This window comes from Cannabis sativa, chromosome 2 (assembly GCF_029168945.1).
Source record: "Cannabis sativa cultivar Pink pepper isolate KNU-18-1 chromosome 2, ASM2916894v1, whole genome shotgun sequence".
Taxonomy (NCBI): Eukaryota; Viridiplantae; Streptophyta; class Magnoliopsida; order Rosales; family Cannabaceae; genus Cannabis; species Cannabis sativa.
The window spans coordinates 26,257,768-26,275,627 of NC_083602.1; the positions used below are offsets into that span (position 1 = coordinate 26,257,768).

Here is a 17,860-nt window from a genome sequence, read left to right on the forward strand (position 1 = left end):
TTTTTACCACAAACTGTGTCAAGCATTAGTGTGTGAAAGTGTAAGCAGTGAACATTGCCCATTTTGTCAAAAAGACTTTTTCTGATAAAATGTACCCATAGGAGACGCTGTCACACTACTTCAATAGTAGCCCTTTTCAATGGTAGCGTATCTTCTACATAACTCCTAATTACATAGTTCCAACTTAGTCAGAGATGGCTTTCACACATTGAGATAGGTAGCTCTATTCATCCAATGGAGCTTGAATACACAGTTTTTGAACAACATTATTCGAAAATGGTAGCTTACATAACACTGTTTGATGAACCTGAATATTCCTGTGAGGAGTGAACAATTTTCCTGACAAACCTGTATGACATCATAACATTACAACATTAGCAATATAATAATGACTGAAATTCTTATAAGGTTGAAATTTTCTTCTAGGACAAAGACAAGACATTATGAACTCTAAGACAACTCAAATATCAAGGATTATGAAAAACAAAAGCATTAAACAGTACAAACCCCTAAGGATTTCCTTAGAGAAATAAATCGGATCGAGTCAAGAGCTTTAGTAAAAATATCTGCAATTTGTTTGCTAGTTTCAACATATTCTAAGACAAGAATTTTATTTTCCACAAGCTCTCTAATAAAGTGATGACGAATGTCTATGTGCTTTGTGCGAGAGTGTTGAACAGGATTCTTAGAAATGTTTATAGCACTAGTGTTATCACAAAAGATGGTTAAAGTTTTCAAATCAAACCCATAATTAGCCATCATTTGTTTCATCCATAACAATTGGGTACAACAACTACCCGCCGCAATGTACTCAGCCTCAGCTGTGGACAGAGAGATTGAGTTTTGCTTCTTGCTATGCCATGAAACCAGATTGTTTCCAAGATAGAAACATCCACCACTAGTACTTTTTCTATCATCTGCATTACCTGCCCAATCAGCATCACTAAAGCAAACAAGGTTAGAATTAGTGTCTTTTGAAAACCAAATCCCAAAATCAATAGTGCTATTTACATAGCGAATGATTCTTTTCACAGCAGAAAGATGGGATTCCATGGGATTTGCCTGATATCGTGCACAAACACCAACACTATAACAAATGTCAGGACGACTAGCAGTAAGATAAAGCAAACCACCTATCATACTTCGATACAAAGTTTGATCTACCTTTACTCCTTGTTCATCTTTGCTTAATTTCAAAGTTGTGCTCATGGGAGTGTTGGTATGTTTGGCTTTCTCAAGACCAAACTTTTTCACCAAATTCTTTGCATACTTGCTTTGAGTGACAAAAGTTTCCTCATCTGATTGCTTCACTTGAAGATCGAGAAAATAAGTGAGTTCACCTACCATACTCATTTCGAACTCCTTTTGCATTTGGGAAACAAAAACCTGCACTTCAGAGTTAGAAGTAGTTCCAAAAACAAGATCATCAACATATGAAAAAATAATATCAAATTGAATGTGTGTGATGAACTGTGTTTTAATAACATTTCCTATTCTATAACCATGAGAGTGTAAAAACTCAGATAGACGCTCATACCAAGCACGGGGTGCTTGTTTCAAGCCATACAAAGCCTTGTCTAAAACATGATCAAGAAGGTGGGAATCCTTAATCGCTCCATTTTGTTGTGGGATTTTAGGAGCAGAAAGATTATGAAAAATACCATAAGATTTACAGAATTTACCATACACAGTATTTTCAAAATCTTTTCCATGATTACTCTTACCACGAACTATCTTACCAATGTTGCAATCTTTTTGAACTTTTAATTTCAAGCAAAGATACTTAAAAACATCAAAAATATCAATGTTTTCTCTAAAAAATTCTACCCATGAAAACCAAGAGAAATCATCAACACACATAAAAATATACCTCTTACCATTCAAGCTTTCAACCTGGATTGGACCCATTAAGTCCATATGTAGGAGTTCGAGAACTCTGGAAGTATTCACATCAGAAACACTCTTATGAGAAATTTTCAGTTGCTTACCAAGCTGACATGGTCCACATTTTCCCAAAGACTCCTTACCTAATTTAGGTAATCCTCGAACAATTCCTGCATTAGACAATCTCCTCAGATTTTTAAAATGAATATGACCAAGTTTTTCATGCCATAAATCGGTGGTGTTATCAATAATAGAATGACAAGTAGCATAGGTAGTGATGGTGTAACATTTATCATTAGATCTGAACCCTTGCAAGACAATTTGATCAAGAATATTATACACATAACAATGATTACTATCAAAGCTCACAGTATAATCCTGATCACAAATTTGACTAATGCTAAGAAGATTAGCTTTTAGTCCATCAACCAACATGACATTCTTTAGTCTAGGAAGCCCTTCGAAATTGAGGGTTCCTATCCCTATGACTTTTCCAACAAGACCGTTACCAAAAGTAACTTCTTCACACTGTATTGGTCTAATGTTCTCAAGAAATTCTTTTTCACCTGTCATGTGTCTAGAACAACCACTATCAAAATACCACATGTTAGAAGCAGCAGTTTTAAAACAAGTAGAACCTACCAAGCATTTGTTTTTGACAACCCATTTTTGTTTTTGTAAAACATGTTTATTTCCAAGATAATTAGATTTAAACATGTTTTGCATGGTTATGCACTTAGGTCGAATGTGACCTTTTATTCCACAAAAATGGCAAATAGGAATGAAACGTCTTCCAATCCCTTTGAAATTGTCAAACTTACCGTGCTGCTTCTTTTCTGTAACAGCAGAGTGCTTTGCTGTAGAAACAGAAACCTGCGAAGTAGAAACAGTTCTTCCAGAAACAAAACTATTAGTTTTAACAAAAGTGGTATTAGAATCGGGTTGATTTGGAACATAACCCAGCCCCGCATGATTAGATTGGCCAGATTTTTGAATTTTTTCAAAGATGGTGGAACCTGGATTTAGCATTTTAACATTCTTTTTAATGTTATCAATTTCCTTGATTAAAGAAATAATCTTTGACTCTTTTAAAGACAGTTCAGATTCACAACATTTAAGTTTATCTTCCAGCTCATTAATGTTGTTACACAAGACTTTATTATCTTTAACCAGGGAGCGATTTTCAGCACATGTTTCCAACCACTTACCAAACATTACCTTGTAGGATTCAGCCATAGAATTCTCATCAATTTCTGACTCATCTGATTCGGATCTAGATTCTTCCTTGTTGTCATCGATCGAAGTATTATTCATGCACATGAATTTTCCTTTTTCCTGCAAATTTCTTGACAAAACACTTGTTAGAGAAAATTTTTCTTTTTCATCTTCACTACTTTCAGAATCATCACTCCAGGTAACATTCAATCCCTTTTTATTTTTCTTTAAGGTATTGGCACATTTAGATTGAATATGACCATACCCTTCACACTCTCTGCAACGAATACTTTTGTTAGATGAAAAAGGTTTAGAGGGATTGTTACTTGAAATGTTACCATTTGAGTTCTTTGAAAAGTTCATTTTATTTCCAACAGATTTCATGTATCATTGGAAATTTTTTGCTAACAAGGCCATTTCATCATCATTTTCATCATCGGAAACAATAATTTCAGAATCATTGAAAGCATTACCTTTGATTTTCTCATTCGAGAGACTTTGCTTACTCTTTTTCTTGATCTGTTGATTCAACTCAAAAGTTCTTAAAGATCCCATGAGTTCCTCAACCTTCATTTTGCCAAAGTCTTTTGCCTCTTCCATTGCAAGCAATTTTGTATCAAACCTGTCAGGAAGAACTCGAACAATTTTTCGAACCAAGACAGATTCATCTAATTTTTCTCCCAAGGCAAAGAACTCATTAGAAATATCAGATAATCTTTCATAAAAATCATTTAAAGTTTCAGTATCTGACATTCTCAATTCATCAAATCTAGTTTGCAACATGGTAAATCGTGATCTCTTTACATCAGGAGTACCTTCAAATTGAATTGGAAGGATTTCCCATGCTTCCTTTGCAGATTCACAAGATGAGATTAATTTAATAAAGCCTTCACCAACACCATTAAAAATAGCATGTAAAGCCTTATTATTATAACCAGACAATTTTTCATCTTCAGTGGTCCAACTGAGTTCAGATTTTACCTGAGTATTACCTTTTTCATCATTTTCAGTAGGTTGAGACCAACCTATAAGAATAGCTCTCCATGCCTTCTCATCTTGCGATTTGATGAATGCTCTCATTCTGACCTTCCCATAAGGATAATTCGACTCATTCAATAGAGGAGGTCTAGAGATAGAACTTCCTTCTGCAAACAAAGACATCTCACACAAAACAAGTTAAACGGAATAACCTCAAGATCTCACTAAGAATTTAGTGACTTGCTCTGATACCAATTGAAATTCCGTATTTTAATGTTCCCAGTTTAATTATTTAATTAAGTGATTAATTAAATGCGGAATAATGAAACTGGTACTGAAAACAGTTTTTCCGTAGTTACAGAATACAACTCTGTAACTCCAGAGAAACCCAGAAAAACAAACAGTGCAGAAAAGTAAAAACACAGAAGATTTTTGTACGTGGTTTCAACAATCCTTTCAGATTGTTACTAGTCCACGGGGCCACGCCCAGAGATAAGATTCATTAGATCGGTATCAAAAATACAAAGTAATTGACTTATGCATAAATAGACTCCCTCTTATTGTATGCCGCAAGCTTGATGTATTCCACCTACTAACCGAATCTTGATAAAACTCCAAGAGCTCGAACTCCCTTCGATCACCTTGAAGAGTGCTTGAATCCTCCCGATTCAAGGCTTAAAGGCTATCTCCCGAAAGCCTATACAACCATCTCCCGAAGGTTGTGTGCTTGTATCCTCCCAATGCAAGACTTCAAAAGTAATCTCCCGAAAGCTTGTAAATACCCTTCTCCCGAAGGTGCACTGATGTTCTTCTTTGTTGCAGACTTGAATACAGACTCAAGACAATACAAACAACAAATAAACAGAGTAAGAGTAGAACAACTCTTCTCTACAAAACAAAGACACTCTTTTCTTATGATATGAAAGTGAATAAAAGAGTTAACAAAACAAAGACACTCTTTCCTTAAGATATGAATATAATTCTAAGTGTGTGAAAGAGATGCAAAACCTAGCTACTATAAGATGTATTTATAATGAATATACATCTCATAGACAGCTTACATTCGGTCTGAACAAGACCTCAACCCACTAGAAACTTCCCTAAAATAATTCTTCAATCAGTCCAGGAATTTCTGTTTCTGTACCTACAGAATCGTGGGCAGTAACTACAACTTTCCTTTTATAGAAAAGGAAAGTCTAGCTCCGGTTTTCTCTTCAAGAAACCTGATCTTAGAAAATGGGAAACTCAACACAAGATCAGCATAACACCTGGTTAGCAAAGAATCAATGTGTAATCAAAACTTACCATTTTTACCTCAATTTCCATAAATAGGAAAGCTAGTCAACTTTCCTTCCAAGTTTAGATTTACACAAGTATGGAAACAATATCAATATATGCCAGCCGAAATATACAAAGAATAATAAAATATTTTTGTCAATTAAATATGCCAAAAATGGAATTAACAAAAGTGATTAGAATCACTCATGAATTTACGACGTAGACGTCCGCCACCGGCGCTGGATCCTCCTCGAACCAGGATAGCTCATCGTCTAATCGCGGAGCATGCTTTGCCAAGCCATGGGCCGCTAAATTGTCAGAGTGAACCACATGGAACAAAACTGCCCCCGGAAATTTAGACAATAAAGCTATAACATCTTCAAATAACACTCATAACTCGTTGAAATACATCTTCCTATTGTTGATGGCCGTCATCAAAACTAACAAATCTGGATAAACTGAAAAAATATCAGAAAACTATAAAAAATTTATAATTAGAAAATTATCAAGCTGATCAAAATCAATTAAACACCGAAACTAAACAACTAGATCCCCCTATAAAATTACTAGAACTAGCCAAAGGGAATACCCTTTAGCTAGTAGCAACAACAATTAAGCCCCTAACTAAGACCCTAAGACCTAAAAAAGATTTTGATATGTAATCTAGTAACAACAATTAAGCCCTGCAATGCTCCCCTAACTTAGGATATCAAAAAATTCCTTTAGAAATAAACAAAATAATGAAATAAGCAACAAATAATATTTTTAATGTACCCACAATGACTAACTTTTGAGGAGTTTGCTCTACGCAACGTGGCTCTTCTGACAATATAACAGCACCTAATCCAACTAAGCTCGTGGTGCTCAATACCGCAAAAATTTCTGTTGAAAACTTTTATTTCTCATGAAAACATGGAACAATTAATCATATTACCCTAAATAATTAGGGGCAAGCTATAAAAATAAGCGCAAAAGCCTTGAAAGGCATCAAAGCCAACAAAATTGTGGCGCAACAAATCTTCACAATGTATAAAATATTAATTCGCTGATTATTTGACTAATAATAATTGCTTAAAGAAAATAATAATAGAAATAAATATAAAGACAATTATGACTTAATGTAAAACTAAAGGAAAAAAAATAAATATAATAATAATATAGTAAAGTATAAAATTAATTATTAATAAAATCACTTAATTAATGGACTTACTAAATTTCAATAAATATCGTTTCAAACACCAAATTAAAATATCTTTATAACCTACATAATGTCCATATAAATTAATAAATAATTAATAAGATTATCAAATCTAATAAAACTCGGCCCTTAAAATAAGACACAAAATAAAAAAGCTATTATCCCTAACTTATTTATCCTGTAATAAAATAATTCATTAATGCCTATATATAGAAACTGTTATATGTTTTTAAATCTTTATAACTATTAGTCGATAAAATAATTAAATTTAAATTAATAAATTAATTAGAATTCAATATTATACTATTATAGCAATAATAAATAATATATTAAATTATATTATACCAAAAAACATAAATATAATATAAAAATAAGTAAATATAAATTAATTGTAGAATAAATTACCACAAGCAAAAGATAAGTAAAAAACCAAAAACAAAATAAAAGAAAATTATCAATTAATGTTATTAAAGAGGAAAAAATCTAGCAATTCAAATGAAAACTAATGATATTTTACAATCACAATAGTTTTAGTAATTAAGAAAATTGCCATAATAAAATATGAATATAGTTAATAATAATAATTAATACTATAAACATAGTTGACTAAAAACTAATTAAAACAATATTTAATACCAAGATTCTCTTAAACTTTTAATATCTAAAAAAGATAAAAGCTAATTAACTAAAAAATTAATTAATTGGACACTCATCAAATATACAAAATTATAAAAACGGGATATAAATAATTAAAATTCAAAATGAATTCAGAGAAGAAAACATTAACTTATAAAAGAATAAATTATAAAATGAGACAATTAAAGTTTTTAAGAAAATATGTTTGAACAAATTAATTATAATAATAAATGCAAATTAAAAAAAATATGCTAGGAATTTAAACCAATCAAGAAATGTATCCTAAAATATATTTATAAAATCAATAATCAAAGGTCAAAAAGAGAAAATTATGGTAAAGAGATGATTCTAAAAACCAAAATTTTAATTTTCTAAAAAGAATAAGAGAATATCTCAACAATAAATTATAGATAATACCCTATAATGATGAAATACTTATAATTATACAAATAATAAATCAGCCAACTAATAAACTTAGACAAGATAAGAGCAAATAATTTAATTTTTGAAAAAAATAAAAATTTAAATTAGACAATTAATAAAATTAAATATGGTAAGAAAATAAAAATTAAATGTAGTTTAAAAAATAAAATAAGAAATTGAAATTTAATACCATGGTTATCTCAACATTTAATGCCTAACTTTTGTCATCTCTCCAATTACCCTATCAATGGTGCTTGCACCACCGCACTCAAACAACGCTCAGCAACTGTCTTCACTTCAAAGGTTATAGTTATCACTGTATTTGCTATCATCGTCAAACAATGCAATCAGACTGTTCGTAAAACCTCCTCCAGACAGTAAGAATGTTTGACATAGAACTAATAACATATGATGATTAGAAATGGGCTAACCTAGAAAATACTGACAAAGAAAGAACATCCCAACCGGCTTATTATTTGTACCAACAAATTTAAATATGTACGGAATCAAAAATATCAACAGCATCAAATTATCATTATATATAATCTTAGAATTAAATATAAATTTTCATATAAGATGAAAGACAAAGAAGAACCTGATAAAGCATTTAGCGCATATTATTTAAAACTGTGCATGATCATTTGTATCAATATATAAAAATCACTATATATTTAAATAATAATAAAATATGAAAAAAAAATTATTATTAATATAATTAATTTTTTTTTTATATTATTATTATTATTTATTGGACATTATTATTTCACTTGATGAGTCACGTAGAATAACATGAACTACATAAATTAAGAAAAGTAAAAGACATCAAGATGAAGATCTATACTAAATGAAAAATTTATATAGTATATTAACTTTTGCTATTTTTTTACAAAAATACTGCCAGGCGGTATTTTTTACTTTTTTACTGTGTTTTTTTATAAGTTTCATACTGCAGTATACTGTGTTAAGTTTCACTGGTGTTCTAATGGTGTTTTACTAGTGTTCTACTGTTGTTTTGAGTTATACTGCTTTGTGTTTTACTGGTGTTTTATAAAAACACAGTATTTTTGAAAAAATTTCCGTTGGACAGTATTTTTGTAAAAGTTAATCAAAATTCCAGTATTTTTGTAAGTTTCCCTACTAAATTGGCCTCTATTTCTTGTTGGGCCAACAATTCTTTACTACTGTTCCCAGGTGTAACGTCCTCGCTTCAAGCCTCCATTGGGCCCTTACACCCACGGAATGAATGGCTCTTATACACGAGTACGTCACTCTGGCTGCTTCCTGGATCGATGACTGACCCTACAGACCAACACAAGTGTTTCCAGCGTACTTTGTCCTCACTCGCACGCTTCCTGGGAAAACTTCCCAGGAGGTCACCCATCCTGAAATTGCTCCAGGCCAAGCACGCTTAACTGTGGAGTTCTTTCGAGATGGGCTACCGAAAAACAAGATGCACCTTGTTGATATAGGTAGTACCAATCAATCCATTTAAGCTCTCTTCAACTGTGTAGTCTCATACCTACACAGTCTCAGAATCATCCCACTTGACCTTCCCCAGGCGGTGTGGGATTGCACAGCTTACCCGGTATTTCCCCTTACGGATCACGGGACTACTGACTGTCACAATCACCCCCCCCCCTTACGGGGTCCGACGTCCTCGTCGACCACACTTCCGGCTGGGTCAAGGCTCTGATACCATTTGTAATGTCCCCGCTTCAAGCCTCCATTGGGCCCTTATACCGACGGAATGAATGGCTCTTATACACGAGTACGTCACTCTGGCTGCTTCCTGGATCGATGACTGACCCTACAGACCAACACAAGTGTTTCTAGCGTAGTTTGTCCTCACTCGCACGCTTCCTGGGAAAACTTTCCAGGAGGTCACCCATCCTGAAATTGCTCCAGGCCAAGCACGCTTAACTGTGGAGTTCTTTCGAGATGGGCTACCGAAAAACAAGATGCACCTTGTTGATATAGGTAGTACAAATCAATCCATTTAAGCTCTCTTCAACTGTGTAGTCCCATACCTACACAGTCTCAGAATCATCCCACTTGACCTTCCCCAGGCGGTGTGGGATTACACAGCTTACCCGGTATTTCCCCTTACGGATCACGGGACTACTGACTGTCACACCAGGCCCCCATGCAATAGTGCTTGGGCTAAATTAAATAGCTTTTGATGGGCCAACAATCTTTGACAAGTTCATGGGATAATTTCAAAAATACCCAAAAATAATAAAAATTTTATATTTTTTACGGAATTCTGAAATCTTTTACATTTTTACCTGATTTTTTTATTTTCTAAATACAAAATTAAATAGTATATTTGAATGAGAAAAAATATATGGGATATTATATCGCCACGTGTTTTTGAGCGGACACTTGATGGCCAAAAAATAGTATGATTGTAATAAAATTGTAAGAGAAAGTGCTTTTGCCACTATTTTTTTTTATTAAGGTTATATGTATAAGAATTGTAAATATTAAGGGAGTTTCGCCGGAAATATCCTTCAAAGTAATATGTTCAATGTGATAAATCCATATAAGAATGTCGTATTAAAATAATAATGAATAAATAAATAAATAATTGTGTTTTTGTTCAATAAATACAAATCTCTTCTAACTAATTAACTAACGAAGTAATCAACTAACTTTGACTAAGCACTACTACAATATGGGCCTTTAGCTTCCCTTTTTTTAACCCATTTTATAAAAAGGGAAGCTAAAGGGTGTGAGAACACCCACCAGATTCGAAATTGACATTTAGAGGCGGTTTTTTGGTAAAAACCGTAGGTATATATATTAGTAAACCCTATCCCGTCGGTTGGAAATTGGGATTTTTTAAGGGTTGTGGGAGACCCTATGCCGTCGGTTCCTAGCAAAGAACCGACGGCATAGGGTCTTGCAGAGTATAACCTCTGCATCGTCTTCTTCTTCCTCACTTCTTCTTCTCCAGCATATACCCAGCCACTTCTACAGCAGAGAAAACCCACGAAAACCCTCGCCAACCACCTCTAAAAACCCACATATCTCACTCATTTCTTCACCATTTCACCTCATTTTTGTCTTAAAAGTTTCTATTTTCAATATCTAATCCCATACACTAAAAAAGTTTTGTTTTTTCACCCATTTACACTGTACCCGAACCTATTTTAAAAAAAAGTGGTGGTTTAACTCCGACCACCGCTTTTAGCGGAGAAATCGTTCAATCTCAACGTTCATTAAGGTATAAATATGATTTCTGTTCATTTTATTAATGTACATTGGTATTATTTCATTTTTGTAAATTTTTTTTAGGATTTTTTCATTTTATTGATATTATATTGTGTGTGCTATAGGTGGCCGGATTTTTGGTCGCAATTTGTCGCCGGATTGCGTTTATAAGGTAAATATTTATTTACTTGATATATAATATATATGTGTATATTTTGTATTTTATTATTGAATATGTGTTTATATATATGTTGTGTGTATATATATTGTGTATATACTATTTGTGTATTTTGTGTATTTGTATTGTATATATATTTGTTGTGAATGAGAATGAGAGGTAGTAGGAATTTAATTAGTTTAGAGTTAAAGTTTTTAAAATAATGGTAGTGTGATATTTAGTTGATTATACATGTATATATATGTATATGTTATTTTTAAAAAAAATTATGGAAATTAGTAACTAGTAACTTGCTACTTTGTTTAATAACTAGTAAGTAATTTAATAATTAAAATTTTAATTTGGTTGTATATTGCATTATGTTATAGGTTGTGTGCTAATATTTGAGAGTCGATCGACATATTTCGGTGTTGATCGGATTTGCAATAGGTATATCCATCCGCTAACCTTTTGTTAGTATAATTAATTATCAATGTATGCTTAGTTGAGTTTGAATATCTTAAATATTCATCCGTAGTGAAGTAGGTTCTGCGAATACATGTACTGCGGTCGGATTGGTGGATAAATTTTGTATTGTTTATGTTAGTTTCTTTGTTCTGTATTGTTATATTTGTTCTGTTTGTTACTTTAGGCACTTTTAAAAATTTTGGGAACGTCCAATTACGGTAGTTATCTTTGCCAAAATTTCGGTAGAATTTGGATCAAATTTCGGTAGAATTTAGTGTTATTAGTAGCATGATATTCAATTTTGTTTGTTAATGGTGTAGATATGGCCAACTCGAGTTCGGGATCTGATTCAGACCCAGAGGCAGAGTGTCCAACCACAATACCTACACGAGGGCCGACGCAAATGAATGAAATATCCAAACTAATGGATCAGGGCAAAAGAGTGGCCCTCGAAGTTAATGATAAAGGTCAATACTGTGGAAAAAGCTACGCGAAGCTCGTATCCACTCTGGGAGTCAGATGTCGGCAGACAATAGGGTTGGCTTATAAAAATTGGAAAGAAGTCAACCAGACTCTGAAAAATCAAGTTTGGAAAGACATTCAGGTAAGCTATTATTTGTTAGAATTTTGATTTGTTTTTCTATTACTCCAAATGTTGACTCTAACCGTGTTTGTTTTCCTTCAAAATAGACGGGGTTCATTGTGCCGGACACCTTCAAACATGATTGTCTCATCCTAGCTGGGAAGTTAATGAAAGACTTCAAGAATAGGATGACAAAAGACATCATAATGCCCGCGTTGAAAGAGAATGATCTGGGACGACTGGCACAAGTCCCTGAAAAGCACCCGGAGATCGACGCTGCTGATTGGTGCAAATTTGTTGAAAGTAGACTAACTCCTGAATTTCTGGTACGCTGATTATATTAACACTAAGATAAACTCTTAAATACAAGTACATGTATCTAATGTATTTTTTTGGCATTGTAGGAATTGAGTAAGGTGCAACGTGAACGTTCCTCAAAAATTCAATCCAGACATCGAAGTGGTCGGAGTGGGATGGTGAACGTACGGGAAGCTGTGGTAAGTAATACTAAAAATTTAATGTGCTATAATGTGCTATACAATTTAATTGGTACTCATTTCATTGTTATAACGTTATGTAGAAAAAGGACCTCGAAGTTGCAGATCCTCCCCGCCACCGTGTTTGGATTAAATCTCGCACCAAGAGTAGAAAACTTGTCACTGATTACGACAAGGAAATTGCCGAGAAGATAGTAAGTATATATTAATTCATATACTAATTGCTTGAATATATAATTCAATTAGAGTTAGTGTATATAATTCATATACTAATTGCTTGAATATATGCGTGCATTAGGCTCAATTAGAGGAGAAGCTTAGTCAGGGACAAATTCAGGTCCAGGGCCAAAACGATATCCTCACGCAGGCGCTCGGGACACCAGAGCATCCTGGACGTGTCAGGGCTGCTGGGTATGCTATTACTTCAAATGTTATTTATTTAGTTACACAAATGAAATCGTTGCTAATTTGCATTTTATGATTTGTAGGTTCCTGACCAGGGCATCTCAACTGTTCGACAGGAAGAAAAGGGAAGTGTCTGATGTTGTGGCTCGGCAAGCGAAGGAGATTGAACAATTAAAAGCCGAAGTCCAATCCCTTAAGCAGCAGAGGAACGCTGCCGAACAAGAGGAAGAAGGAGAGGTGGCTGGTGAGGCGTATGTTCCACAACCATACGCTCCTCAGGATGAGGTACAACCACAAATTTATGCTGAGGAGTTCATTTCCCTCAACGACCAAGGTATCCTATACAATTTTGATGACCAAGCGGCCCTTACTCAGCAAGTACATCTCTGCTCTGACAACATCGACAATATTGTGGCCCGAGGGTATTTGTACGAGCATGTGGGTGTGATCAAAGTTCACTGCCAGGATTACGATGATTCACATGCTCGGATCATGGTTACGGAAATCCTGCAAGAGGACGCTGAAATCCCAGTCCCACTTGAAGAGTTCAGATATGTTAGGGACGTGTACCAGATGTTCCTTCCTTGGCCTAAACACTTAATTTTAACAACCGAGGTAACTTCTCAACTGAAATTAATTATTAATGATTAGTGGAGTTTGAATATCTTAAATATTCATCCGTAGTGAAGTAGGTTCTGCGAATATATGTGCTGCGGTGGGATGGATGAACAAACTACTGTTGTATATGTGTTATTTGTCGTTATACAGCCATGTTCTAAATTTTTGGGATCATTCAATTACAACCGTTATGCTGCCGAAATTTCGGTAGAAATTAGATAAAATTTGATATATATATATATATTATGTTCTGTTTTGTTTAGGGTCCACTCGCTCAACCGCCCTCAAGACGTGATGCGTCAAAGGGGAAAGCTCCGATGCTTTCTCCAGAAAGCCGTGGTGCACGGGAAGATGAGTTGTTCACGGAAGAGAAGATGGCGTTGATCCCTAATTCGCTGAAATGGATGATTCATGAATTCCTAAGGCTCAAAGATAAACGTGATATAATCACAATTTCTGTCCCCCGAGGATTCATTGCACCGCGTACCCAGATCATTTTATCTGGAGAGGATTTGCAGCAGGTTGCTACGTGTAACTACATCGGCAACCAGGGAATGCTGTTTGGAATGATGTATACTCTTCTTTAATCTAATTAACCTTATATCAAATTATAGTTAAATTATTATAAGGCACTAACACTTTTTTTTAAGTGTGCACATATGGGAGAGCATCAACGGTACGAGAAAAATTTTCAAGTTTTACGACCCGCAGCTTCTCACGGTGCATGGGATCGGCGATGAAGAACGAGTCGATCTTTTGACGATGCGGCAAGACGATTGGCTAATTGGTTATCATTAATGAACAGCAACCACCAAATGTTCTTTATTCCTTGGAATATCGGGTAAACTTTATTAAATTCTTTAGTGCTAATTGTTCATTTCTATATTATGTCTTCAAATTATTTTTATACTATCTTACTTATATTCCAATATAATTTTCTAGGATGCATTGGACGCTAGTGGTGGTTGCGCCAAAGAAAATTATCCATTTAAACCCTCTAAAAGGCCGCCCAATTCCCGAAGAAATAGAACAAATGATCGGAAGGTAATTATTTAATGACTTCTTATGTAACGAATTTAAATTAACTAACGAATTGAAATGCTAATATAATTTTTCCAAACAGGGCATTCATGTATATAGGGGACGCACATCAGTATCTTGGCCCGTGGCAAGGAATTGCACAAGCAAACTGTCCAAGACAACCTAAAAGCCAAGAATGCGGTTTTTATGTTTTGAAATATATGACTGACATCGTCGCACGTGCCAACCCCAACCGTTACATAGAAGATCAAAAAGCTGTAAGTTTTAATTATTGATCATAGTATATAAATTTTATAATAACAAATATATAATATACATATACATAAACTAATATAAATTTTTAATTTTTTTAACAGTTTGGGGGTAAGAAGCAATACGATCCAAAAACAGAAATTTTACCACTACAGCGAAAGTGGATCGAACAATTGATGGCGGTGATTCACGGTGACGATTGAGGTTCAAAGGTCGAAGAATTTTTCTTCATTATGTAATTTTTATAGATTAACTTGTAATTAGATTTATTAACTTATTAATATTTTTAACTAATTTTACATGTTTGTGTAATATTTAATTATTTTTATGAAATCAAATTATGTTTTTACCCAAATTTAATTACTATTATAATTAAATTAAATAAATATGTAATTTAAAATTTAAATAAATATGTAATTTAAATTAAATAAATATGTATATAAATTAATAAATATAAAATTAAAATAATATAATTAAATTAAAAAAAAAATCGAAAAACTGAAATTCGCGAGACCCTTTACCGTCGGTTGCTACGCCCCCTATGGCGTCGGTTTTTTGATAGGAACCGACGCCATAGGGACCCCTATGGCGTCGGTTCCTAGCTAAGAACCGACGCCATAGGGGTATATATGGCGTCGGTTCAAATAAACCCTTTAGCGTCGCCCTGATAGGCGTCGGTAGCGAATTTCGCGAAAACCGACGCCTAAAGGGCTTAAAAACCGCCTCTAAAGGGTGTTTTTGTAGTAGTGAAGTGTTTTGACTGTTTTTCTATTATGAATGTCTATTTTGAGCTTTAGCCTCTTAATGAGTATTTCTTTCCAGTAAAAGGTTGAAATTTAGGCTCGGGTTTCTTCTCTGCCTCTTCCTTTTTCGATTCTTTAGGAGTTTCCTATAGAATTCAAGAAACCATTAAGTAAATTTAAAGAAAAACTAGATAGTGAAAAGAGGTATGACATAAAGAAGAAAAACTCACCTTTTGTGTAGGTGTACGGTTGGAATTTGACCCGAAAATAAGCTTTCCTTGAGATTTACGAGCAGGGGATGGAGAACTAGACCCTGCAGAAGGCTGTTTTGACTTGCCATGGCCAACAACATCAGATTGTTTGCCTTTCAACTTTGAAGAAGCAGATGCAATTCCACTCATCAAAGTTTTTCCATTTAAGCACCTTGCTAACCCAGTAAAAGGGCTAAATTTAGGTTCTTCTTCAACAGGAACCTTTTCATCTGCAAATGACAAAAATAATAACTTCATGTGCCTAATAATCACAAGGAGAGAGTCATATCCTAAATTTTTTCAAGAGCAAACAATATAGAGTATGTTTGGTTGGAATGAATGAAAATACATGAATAAGAATAATCTCTTCTATTTCAAATTTTAAAACTTTAAAACGCAACTAAACATTGCTAGAATAAAAATTATTTCATTTCTATTTTGTTTCATTACGTCTAACCAAATGTAACCATAACGTCTAAATTGAATTAAAATCCATTAAAGAAATATATACCTTGACTAGATGGCTTGCTTGAAGGAACATGTTGGATAGGCCTCTCGGGTTCCTTGTAGTCCAACGGAGGAGCAAAATCCACCTCACAATCTGTTTCAATAATACTCACAGCATGAGATGGCTTTGTTTCAACAATATTTATGTAATATTTTTTGTTGTTGTAAGCAACCATGATAGTGTCTCCAGTTGATAAACACGTAAAATTTCTCAGTTTGGTCTCTAAACTGTAGTTCATAGAGCAGATTTCACACAATTAATAACACAAGTTTTCCCATTATGATATAGTATTTATGATAAAGATGGATTGGAGACTCACATTGCTTTTGGGTTTGAAATGTCCAGAAAGTCGCTGCAATGCGGTTGCAATTTAATATACTTTCCTCTTCGAAGAGAAACAATCTTTAAACGCACTAAATCTCCCTCTTTTAATCTCATATTTTCCATCATCTAATTTTGAAAAGTACTAAATTAGTATGTAACAAAAGACGCTAAATGTAACACGAAAAAAATAACCATCCATACCCAACAAGGCATACAGATAATGCCTTCCTCTGATGTGAACTCTAACACCCCACAATGAGAGACTCTCTCAGCAGAATTATTTCGAAGCTCAAACAACATTGGATAATCTATATGTAGAAATGCTGCAGAATTTTCTTAAAATGTTAACACCTCGAATTTGAACAAGATAAAGGCTTAAAAATAAAAATTGAAGAGTCTAAAAACACACTAACCGAGCTGGTCAAGGGCCGATGGAGGCATTATAACTGAACATTGCAACAAAGAACATCAGAAAAAGATATAATAACAAAACCATTTAACCACAAAAGTGAGAAGATATAGAACACTTACTTTTATCCCCATTCTCGAGATGTGGCTGCAAAAATAAATGTGAGAATAATCTCAATCAGAATTAACAGATTGATTTAACAACACTTTTTTAATAAAAATTACTTAACATAATGAATCATCGTGAAATTAACAAAACATGAGTCAAGATTAACAAAAGTGAACCTTATCCAAAAAGGATGGAGGGTAGCATCGATACATATGCTTGAACGAGGTCCCGCGATATTCATATCCATATTGGTCGGAATACTGCAAAGACAATGAAAGCAATTAAATTACATATAAGAGTGTATACTCAATAGAAAACACTTGATGATGATGATGATGATGATATAGTGAAGCTTACCATGTTGTTGAAACTATATATAGAGTTGTTGTTGGCTCAAAGCTACCTATATAGAGAAAACATATATTTATAAGGTCAAAATATTTAAAATTAGGGTTTAGAATTTTAATAAAATTAAAGCTTAACACCATCTTCAATGTGAAATGAAATTTGACACAACATTAATTACTAAACTATCAAAACAATTTAGATGAACAAAAGCAGTATATATATGAACTACAACTAAAAATTCAATTTTTTTTTTTTTTGACGTGAACTAAAAATTCGATAAGTTATAATTGTGAAAAACCAATTAATTATAATAATGGACATTA

General features: G+C 33.6%; 3 protein-coding genes across 5 annotated transcripts; 2 read left to right on the plus strand and 1 right to left on the minus strand.

The window, feature by feature from the left end:
- Window positions 1–10,279: 10,279 nt before the first annotated feature.
- LOC115716420 (uncharacterized) lies at window positions 10,280–14,180 on the plus strand. Of its 3 annotated transcripts, XM_061110376.1 has the most exons (10): window positions 10,280–10,838; window positions 10,951–10,997; window positions 11,372–11,432; window positions 11,771–12,054; window positions 12,141–12,359; window positions 12,438–12,530; window positions 12,614–12,724; window positions 12,829–12,941; window positions 13,019–13,550; window positions 13,817–14,180. In XM_061110376.1, exons 4-10 carry the CDS (start codon window positions 11,773–11,775, stop codon window positions 14,138–14,140), a joined length of 1,674 nt encoding a protein of 557 aa, XP_060966359.1. In that variant the 5' UTR covers window positions 10,280–10,838; window positions 10,951–10,997; window positions 11,372–11,432; window positions 11,771–11,772; the 3' UTR covers window positions 14,141–14,180. The 3 variants fall into 3 exon arrangements, with proteins under 3 accessions (XP_060966359.1, XP_060966360.1, XP_060966358.1); XM_061110377.1 differs by lacking the exon at window positions 11,372–11,432; XM_061110375.1 differs by having other exon boundaries at window positions 10,280–11,432.
- A 131-nt stretch (window positions 14,181–14,311) lies between these two features.
- Window positions 14,312–15,366, plus strand: LOC133034897 (uncharacterized). The gene is made up of 4 exons (XM_061110379.1): window positions 14,312–14,394; window positions 14,496–14,597; window positions 14,677–14,851; window positions 14,951–15,366. The coding sequence occupies exons 1-4, from the start codon at window positions 14,351–14,353 to the stop codon at window positions 15,047–15,049; spliced, it is 420 nt and encodes a 139-aa protein (XP_060966362.1). The 5' UTR covers window positions 14,312–14,350; the 3' UTR covers window positions 15,050–15,366.
- Window positions 15,367–15,601: 235 nt separating this feature from the next.
- Window positions 15,602–17,283, minus strand: LOC133034896 (uncharacterized). The gene is made up of 5 exons (XM_061110378.1): window positions 16,874–17,283; window positions 16,668–16,798; window positions 16,352–16,575; window positions 15,820–16,070; window positions 15,602–15,735 (listed from the first exon to the last, which is right to left on the minus strand). Exons 1-5 carry the CDS (start codon window positions 16,970–16,972, stop codon window positions 15,640–15,642), a joined length of 801 nt encoding a protein of 266 aa, XP_060966361.1. The 5' UTR covers window positions 16,973–17,283; the 3' UTR covers window positions 15,602–15,639.
- Window positions 17,284–17,860: the final 577 nt, after the last annotated feature.

Excerpts from the sequence above, each read along its gene's own strand:
- LOC115716420 (XM_061110375.1), top strand. The coding sequence starts at position 11,773 with ATGGCCAACTCGAGTTCGGGATCTGATTCAGACCCAGAGGCAGAGTGT. Across the intron at positions 12,360-12,437 it reads GACTAACTCCTGAATTTCTG|GAATTGAGTAAGGTGCAACG; the intron begins GTACGCTGATTA and ends TTGGCATTGTAG. Across the intron at positions 13,551-13,816 it reads ACTTAATTTTAACAACCGAG|GGTCCACTCGCTCAACCGCC; the intron begins GTAACTTCTCAA and ends TGTTTTGTTTAG.
- LOC133034896 (XM_061110378.1), bottom strand. The coding sequence starts at position 16,972 with ATGTTGTTTGAGCTTCGAAATAATTCTGCTGAGAGAGTCTCTCATTGT. Across the intron at positions 16,799-16,873 it reads TTATCTGTATGCCTTGTTGG|ATGATGGAAAATATGAGATT; the intron begins GTATGGATGGTT and ends TTTCAAAATTAG. Across the intron at positions 16,576-16,667 it reads ATTTCAAACCCAAAAGCAAT|TTTAGAGACCAAACTGAGAA; the intron begins GTGAGTCTCCAA and ends TATGAACTACAG.
- LOC133034897 (XM_061110379.1), top strand. The coding sequence starts at position 14,351 with ATGAACAGCAACCACCAAATGTTCTTTATTCCTTGGAATATCGG. Across the intron at positions 14,395-14,495 it reads TTTATTCCTTGGAATATCGG|GATGCATTGGACGCTAGTGG; the intron begins GTAAACTTTATT and ends ATAATTTTCTAG. Across the intron at positions 14,852-14,950 it reads ACATAGAAGATCAAAAAGCT|TTTGGGGGTAAGAAGCAATA; the intron begins GTAAGTTTTAAT and ends TTTTTTTAACAG.